At 67.3% G+C, this 7626-nt stretch overlaps 1 protein-coding gene across 11 annotated transcripts; it reads right to left on the bottom strand.

The window, feature by feature from the left end:
* Positions 1-269: 269 nt before the first annotated feature.
* Positions 270-7417, bottom strand: NUDT14 (nudix hydrolase 14). Of its 11 annotated transcripts, none has more exons than XR_014313435.1 (6): positions 7246-7410; positions 4239-4282; positions 3563-3627; positions 3171-3408; positions 785-949; positions 270-586 (listed from the first exon to the last, which is right to left on the bottom strand). XR_014313435.1 is itself a non-coding variant. In XM_082737352.1 (5 exons), the coding sequence occupies exons 1-5, from the start codon at positions 7324-7326 to the stop codon at positions 346-348; spliced, it is 669 nt and encodes a 222-aa protein (XP_082593478.1). In that variant the 5' UTR covers positions 7327-7417; the 3' UTR covers positions 270-345. The 11 variants fall into 11 exon arrangements, 8 of the variants coding, with proteins under 8 accessions (XP_082593478.1, XP_082593480.1, XP_082593485.1 ...); XR_014313436.1 differs by having other exon boundaries at positions 403-539; XR_014313437.1 differs by having other exon boundaries at positions 423-559.
* Between the last annotated feature and the right edge of the window lie 209 nt (positions 7418-7626).

Raw genomic sequence — 7626 nt, 5'->3', positions numbered from 1 at the left:
ACCTCTCCTGCCCCAGCAGGTAGCCTGGCCAGGCACCACCCTCCCTGTCTCTCCCTGGGACCCCGCCTAAGGCTGGACCTTAGCACCCTGCCCACCACCAGCCGCCCACAGCCACCCCTGCCCCGCCGCAGCCAGAGGTTTCTCAGTGGAGTGAGAGGCTCTCGTGGAGCGCACACCCACCCCCAGGGCCCAGCTGGGAAAGAGCCACTGTCCCTCCACCCCCCACCCCAGCCCACCCCGGTCACAGCTCGGAGCCAGCAGACACAGGCTAGAGCCACACAAGCCTTTATTTTCGTTTGCAGGCCAAGTGGCCAGAACTAGCCTTGGTCTTGGGCCCCTGGAGTCTCACTGCGGACGCAAGCCAGGGGCCACATGGCTGAAGAACCACGAGATGCCGAAGATGACGCCGAGGGTCTTGGGGACAGCTGGGTCATCCGCGAAGGAGCGGGCACCGTCCAAGGGCAGGTGCACGACCTCTATGAGTTCACCCTCCTCCGCCAGGCCCCCGCCCGGGCCGTCCCGCTGGGCATCCGTCACCTCTGCGTAGAACATAGTCTGGCTGGAGCCAGTGAGTCCCACACCAGACCTGCGGGTTGAGACGGCCTCTGCGGAACCAGCCACACAGGCCTCACGGGCCACCCTGGCCCTCCCGGCCCTCTTCCAGCCGCCCCTGCCCGGGAGGACCGTCTGAGAGGCAGAGCTCCAGGATATGTACCCCCCGCACCCCCGTCCGGTTCCTGCCACCCCCAAGGGTGCAGAACCCCGGCCTCACGGTGACTCTCACTTCTGTGGCTCTCATGTCGTGTGGCAAAGGTGGAAGGACTCCGCCCACGTAACTGAGAGCGTTCATCAGCTGACTTCCAGCTTGAGAGATTATCCTGGTGGGCCTGACCTAATTAGGTGAGCTCTTCAGTGAAGGCTTAGTTGTCAGAGACGCTGTCCTGTGGGCCTTGTAAACCAAGCAAGCTGCCACATGAGGGGGCCATGTGGTCCAGGCCTGCAGGTGGCCTCAGGGAGTGGACCATGGTCCCCGGCCAACAGCCAGCAGGGAAACGGGGCCCTCACTTAGCCACACAGCAACGAGGAGCTGGATTCTGCCACAATCACATGAGCTGGGAAGGGGACCCTGAGCCCCAGATGAGCCCACGGCCCCAGTCCACACCCTGACCCGTGTGGCCAGCCCCTGAGCACCAGGCTCCATTCCCAGGAAGCAGACAGCACCCCCACGGCAACTGTGGGCTTGTAAAGCCAGAGATCTCTGCAGCGCGGGCTGCAGCTCCCTCGTGCAGGGCCTCCCTTCCCAGCACAGACCCAGTCGGCACCCAGGGCCCTGGGCTGGCTGGAAGCCAGGACCCATGTGGCAACCATGTGGCCCAGGCTCAGACGGCCCCCAACACCAGCCTCGCTAGGATGCCAGTTCCAGGCTGGGGACGGCTCCTGCGGAGGCAGCAGGGGTGTGGAGGGGTGAGAGGGAGCCCCTCCCTAGGTGGCTGGTGGCCAGAGGGGGCTGCCAGCCACCAGGAGGGGGACAGGCACCCAGGTGCAGTGCCGAGGCAGGCAGCGTGGGCAGCCGGGAGGGGGCAGGCCGGTCTGCAGCCCAGGACCGCAGGGGAGTCAAGCAAGAGTGCGCGTCGGGAGACGGGACCCGAGGGTGTCTGAGGCCGCCCAGAGACCTGCAGGGTGGGGGCTGCTCCCGCTGGCGGCCCAGCACGCAGGGGGGCTTCTGCGCCCCCCTGCCCAGGAGGGGGCACCCCAACCAGTCGGGCCTCACCCGCTGACACGTCCCTCCTGATGGCCGGTTTCCGGCGGGGGCTGCGGCCTGCACCTTTGACGGAAGCACCAGTCTGTGGGGCTTCCAGGCACAGCTTCCGCCGGCCTGTGCAGGAGACCGGTACAGACGCCGACCCGGGGCAAGAAGAACACACCCAGCCCCGCCCTCCACTGGGCGATCACGGAGGAATGCCTGGGCCTTGTCCCCTGTGACGGGCAGGGGAGCCCCCGGCTCTCCTTGGCTCCGAGAGGAAGCATCTGCTGTCTGTCCTGCCCCCAGGGACGCCTGCCCCGACCTCTACTCCAGCCCCTTCAGCCCTACCTCCCACAGGCACACCTTGTCTGCAAAATGCAAGTCTTCCCAGGCTGTTTGCTGCCCAGAGTCCTCCTGGGCTCCCCAGCACCCTTGGGATCAGGCTAGAGCCCCGAGACCCTGCTTGAGGAAAGGCGGGGGAAAGCCGCTCCTCCACGGGTCCCCCACCCCACCAGCCCCGTGCTCTGGCCACCAGCAGCAAGGATACCTGTGGACAGCAGGCCTGGCCCTCAGACCACCAAGCTCAACCACTTGGCAGCCAGTGGCACACGTGGGGGCTCCAAGCCCTGGCTCCGTCCCTTCCTTGGCCTGGAGACCGGCCCCAGCCCCCCAGCCCCCAGCCCAGGGAGCTACCCTGACAAAGCCCTTGGGCAGCTGAGGCACAGGGCCTGGACCCAGCACTGAGAGACCCCCCTGCACCAGGCTGCAAAGCAGAGCTCCCCACCGGCCCCCTCCCCGAGGGCACAGGCCCCTGCCCCTGGAAAGAAGGCTGCGGGGCACCATGCTCAGTGCCGTGCAGGGGGCTGTCCTCCTGCTCCCACGTTTTACCAGGCTCAGGGACCTGTGAGGGCATCCAAGGGGCAGCACATGGGCAGGCTTCACCCTAACGTCTCGTCCTGAAACATGGTGGGGGACACCTGGGCTTTGGTGGGGACAGGCCTGCAGTCTCAGCTCCAGGCCACAGCCCCTTCCCTCCCCAGCCATGCCAGAGCCCCTGCCCCCCAGCCTCATTTCTAAGCCGCTGACAGCAGATTTGTGACTCCGCCTCCCACCACCCCCCACCGGCGCCTAATCCCACCACAGGAAGTAGAGGCGTCAGTCAGTAGCAGCTGCCACCCGGAGCTGGCCCCAAGTGGCTAGGGGCCGAAGGGCGGGGGTTCATGTGCCCCAGAGCTGCCCCCGTGAGCCCTGGGTTCCAGCCTGGATCCCAACCTGAGGGCCTTCTCTGTCCAACCTTCCCCTGCCTCCATGTTGAAAAACAAGGAAGAAGAGCCCTGCTTGCATGCCCCCAGGGACGGGGCGCTCACTGCCTGTCAGCTCATCCCCTCCCGCAGGCGGTGCCGACAAGACGTCCAACCCCACTCACTTGTAGGTGGCGACCCGGCGCAGCTCGGAGGGAGACAGGCGGTAGCCACACTCCTCCCAAGCCTCTGCGCAGGCCACTTCCTCCAGCGACAGCCCAGGCTGGTCCACGAGGCCCGCACACAGCTCATACGTGACCCCCGCTGAGCCAGGCAGAGCCACAGGCAGCTCCCGGGCTCCATCGTGGTCCACCGCTGCCAGGGACCCTGGGAAGTGGCGCTCCACCTCGCCCGCATACACAGCTGGTTGGGGAAGGCCAGACCACGGTCACAGCTGTGTAGTAGAAGCTAGACCCCCACCAAAGGGCTTTAGTTTGCCCCTCCCCCATCTACATTCTGACCCTAGGGCCCCAGGGGCCTCTCCCCTCCCCCCAGAGCCCACTCCCGCATGCCTCACCTGGCCGGAACTGCTTCACCAACACCAGGCTCTGCTGGGAAGAGTTGAACATGAGAATGGCCACACTGTGGGGGGGGGGGGGGGACACAGAAGCAACACCCTCACCTCACCTCCCCGGGCCCTTGGCTCCCAGCCGCCTGTTCCCAGCATGCCCAGCCCACCTCCTCCCCCCAGCAGTCTGGGGAAATTGGTCCCTTACTCAGATGGGAACACTGAGGCCCAGGCAGGGCCAGAGCATGCCAAGGCCCCACAGTCAGGCCAGGACACAGGCAGAAGAGGGCACAGGGGTGGGGAAGGACATGCTAGGCAGGTTGGGGGTGGCAGCAGCGGAGGCCGGCTGACTGACGGGACATGTGGCCCCCGCTGGCTGGCTGCCTCCTGGCCACACCCCTCGTGCCTCCTGCCGTCCAGCCCACAGCCTGCTGCTCAGGGGAGGACGAGGGCACCCAGACAGCCTCTTCCAGGTCCAAGAGGGCCCAGCTGCCACTACGGTCCAGGCAGCCTGAGCCAGGAGCCAGAAGGGGACACCCAGAGAGCACGGGTGCATCAAAAACATGGGTGCACCCAGAGGAAGGCAGCAAGGCAGGGGTGGGGGGACTCCCGGCCCTTGAGCCCCAGCATCCCAGGGGTACCAGCCTAGGGCTTCCTCAGCAGCAGGGCCAGGCTGGGCTCTCACCTGTCATGTGTCTTCATGAAGTCCCATGACTTCTGAGTGCCATTCTGAAAGATGCGGGGCAGTGGTCAGGGGTGGCCAGAGGGCTTCTAGCATGCGTGCAAGTGCCCTGTGAACCTGGGCCAGCCAGACAGACCCACTGCACCAGTCCCTACCCGGGCAGCCCACCAAGGCTTAAGCCCATCAAGAGTGGGGAGCTGCAGCCGGTTAGGGAGGGAGGTCACTGACAGCCTGATCCTCTCCAGGGGTGGGGCGGAAAATCACAGCACATGGTAGAAAAGCATCCGAGGCTCGGTGTGAGCTGCCGCCTGGGGCAGGCTGGACTCAAGGAGCTGCAAGAGATGTACGCTGTCACCAAGTGTAGGCAGCACCGTGTGGGGCATGGGGAGGGGCAGGACGGGCAGGGCAGGGGGAGCAGAGATCAGGCTTTCAATGCTGAAGCTTCCTCAGGCCAGTGGAGACAGACAAGAAAGCAGGAGGGGCAGGCCAGCCTCCTGAGTACACAGGCACCAGGAGCGGCTGGAGTGGGAGTGCCCCAGCCGGGCGGGGGGCATCGCTCTGCCGGACATGGTGATGCAGTGATGGTGACTGGACAGGGGATGACCCCGCCCCCCCCCCCAGCTTCTGTCTGGGGCTGTCTCTCGTGCATCCTGTCGGCCTGTTGTCTGTGGCTTGTCTCCATCATCCTGCTCCCCGAGCCAGGGCACCACCCTGCCATGGGCTCCCAGGGCTCCAGGCAGCGGTCAGTGTATGGAGGAGGCAGTGCGAGGCCGGGCTGGTCCAGGCCCACCAGGGGAGCCAGGAGGGGCATTTGTGGGGTCCAGCACGCACGGTGTGTGAGAAGCCTAGAATCCTGCCAGCCGGACACCACTAGACAGGGTGGGCTCCCACCCTGGGGCTCGAGTGGACATGATCAGTGGCCACTCCACCTGGTCCTGCCTCCTCCCCAAGGGGTCTCTGCCAGTGGGGCTGGACCCAGGGCCCTGAGGATCTGCCTATGGCCACCCACTGCCAGCCCCTTTAGGCCATCTGCTCTCAGCCATTGGGTCAGCCATAAGACCGCGGAGAGCTGCAGGCCCCACCCTTGGGGCTCTGTGCAGGCCTTGAAGTAGACATGGACCTGAACGCCAGGCACACAGAATGTGCAGCTGGGGCCGCAGAAGTGGGAGGACTTCCTGGAAGAGGTGACACTCTACCAGCCACAGAGGCCCCCGAGGGAAGGGCATTCCAAGCAGAGGGGCTTCACGGCCAGAGGCCCATGTGCTGGTCCAAGGGGCGCTGGACAAATCAGTCTGAGCTCTGCGGGAAGCAGAAGGCCCTGGAGACTGGCAGGGGCCTTTGTTTCCAAGGGGAAGGTAGGGCTGCCTGGGAGGCCGCTGGGAGGCACCAACCCCAGGAGGCAAGCCTGGGCCTGCCTGCAGTCTGGCCACCGCAGGGCCGGCCACCCACCCAGGACGCACTCCAGAGAAGGCCTGCTCCCCCACCCCCAGCCTGCCAAGTGCCCGTTGTGCCTCCTGCCTCCTTCAGGATAAGTGTCACCTCCTGCAAATCTCGGGGACCTTCCCAGCTCGAGATCAAAATGTCTGTCAGACCCTTTGGTCCGGCCAAGGCAGGATGCTAAGGGACGGGCCAGAGAGGCCCAGCGAGGCCCAGCCAGACCCACCCCCAGGAGCCCCAGACCAGCTAGTTGGGTCCTAGAGGCCTGGTTAACCTTCTTGGGCGGGGGGGGGGGTGACCTGCCTCCGGTCTGTCTGGCTGCCATGCCTCCCCCGGCCAAGGATGGCTACGGGTGTCCTTCTGCATCACGCATGGCCCAGCCCTGTGTCCTACAGCCCCTGAAGGGACGCTGCCTTGGCTCCCCGAGCCGGGGCCCACCACTGCCTCTTGCCTGCCCTGGCTCTCTTGGGCCACCACCACCCACTGGTGGAGCCGCACTGACAGGCTACTGCACTCAAGCTCGGGGAGAGAGGATGGTGGCCACATGCCACATGGCCGCTGTGTGCCCCAAACCTCCGTGCCCATCCACTGCCCCCAGCCCAGCCCCAGCCCCCTGGGGGCTGCACAGCCATCATCAGACATCGCCACCCAAAGTCAATGCCAAGGAGGGCAGCGATCTCAACCATCCCTCAGCTGACCCCCGCTTCTGTCCCAGGCCAGCACTGCCAACCTGGGCCCATCCCAGGGACATGAATTCCCTGTCCCCTTGGAGCCAACAGTGAGCCACGGTGCAAGTGAGAGCTAGGAGAGGAAGGGCCTTGGAGTGGACAGGGGGCTGCCAGCCCAGGGGCGGCCGGGAAGGGGAGCATCAAACATCTGGACCACGTGTGCTGTCAGCGAGGCAGGAGGGCAGTCTCCTCCGGAAGGCCGGGAGACACTCCAGCACCCGGCAACGCGCTGGGGGCAGCCAGACCGCTGCGCAGAAGGCGAGGGGCCCGAACCACGGAGCTGCTTCTCTCTGGCCAACAGACATTCCTCGTGAACTTGCTCTATGCGCGGTGCCCAGGGAGTCACGTGGTCCTGCTCTCGCCCGTGGCCGGGGGGATGGGCGGGAGGAGAGGGTTGGGGGGGCACAGCCTGCCTGCGTGCTGGGCAGCGGAGGTGCCCTCGGAAGGAAGCCCAGCTGGAGAGGCTCCCCAGTGCTCTGCCAGATCCCGCTGCTGCCTCCTCCCGCCACAACCCTACCTCCACTGCCAAGAATGAAGACCACCGCCTCCAGGAAGCTTTCCCTGACCCCCGAGGTGCCCCGTACGTCCCGCTGCAAAAAGTGCTGGGGCCCCGCACAGCCTCCTCGGAGGGATGGGTCGTCCCCAGAGGTGTCCCGACCCGGTCTGGGAACCGGGCTCGAACCACCCCGCCAGCTGAGCTGGGGCGCTCCACAAGGGGCGGGGCGGGGCCGCGGGGGCGGGGCCGGGGCGGGGCCGGGGCGGGCCCGCGGACGGGGGGGCGGGGGCGGGGCTCCGCGGGGCCGGACGGCGGGGGCGCGCGGAAGGCGCGCGGGCGGGCGGCTCACCTGGCGGTAATGCAGCGTGAGCGGCCGCAGGTAGGGCGAGGCTGCGCAGCGGCCCACCGCCGCCCCCTCGATGCGCTCCATGCCAGCGCGCGGAGCAGCCCGGCCAGGGGCAGAGTCCACGCCGGCCTCGGGCTGCCGGGCGCGTGACCGGCCCTGGGCATGCTCAGTGCGCGCGGGGCGGGGCCGGAGCGCGCGGGGCGGGGCGGGAGCGCGCGGGGCGGGGCGGGCAGCACCTGCCTGGTTGGCGCGCAGGTGGGGCGCTCCCGGATCCGCCCGCCGTGGGAGCCGAGTGCGGGGCTAGCGCGTGGAGCCGGCTGCCGGGCGGCGTCCAGCGGGGTGTGCGGGCTGGCGGCCGCGAGCGTGGCTGGAGGGAACCCACCG

This window comes from Mustela nivalis (genome assembly GCF_964662115.1).
Source record: "Mustela nivalis genome assembly, chromosome: 6".
NCBI lineage: Eukaryota > Metazoa > Chordata > Mammalia > Carnivora > Mustelidae > Mustela > Mustela nivalis.
Note: the sequence above shows the minus strand (reverse complement) of the source record. Positions and strands in the feature narration are given on the sequence as shown.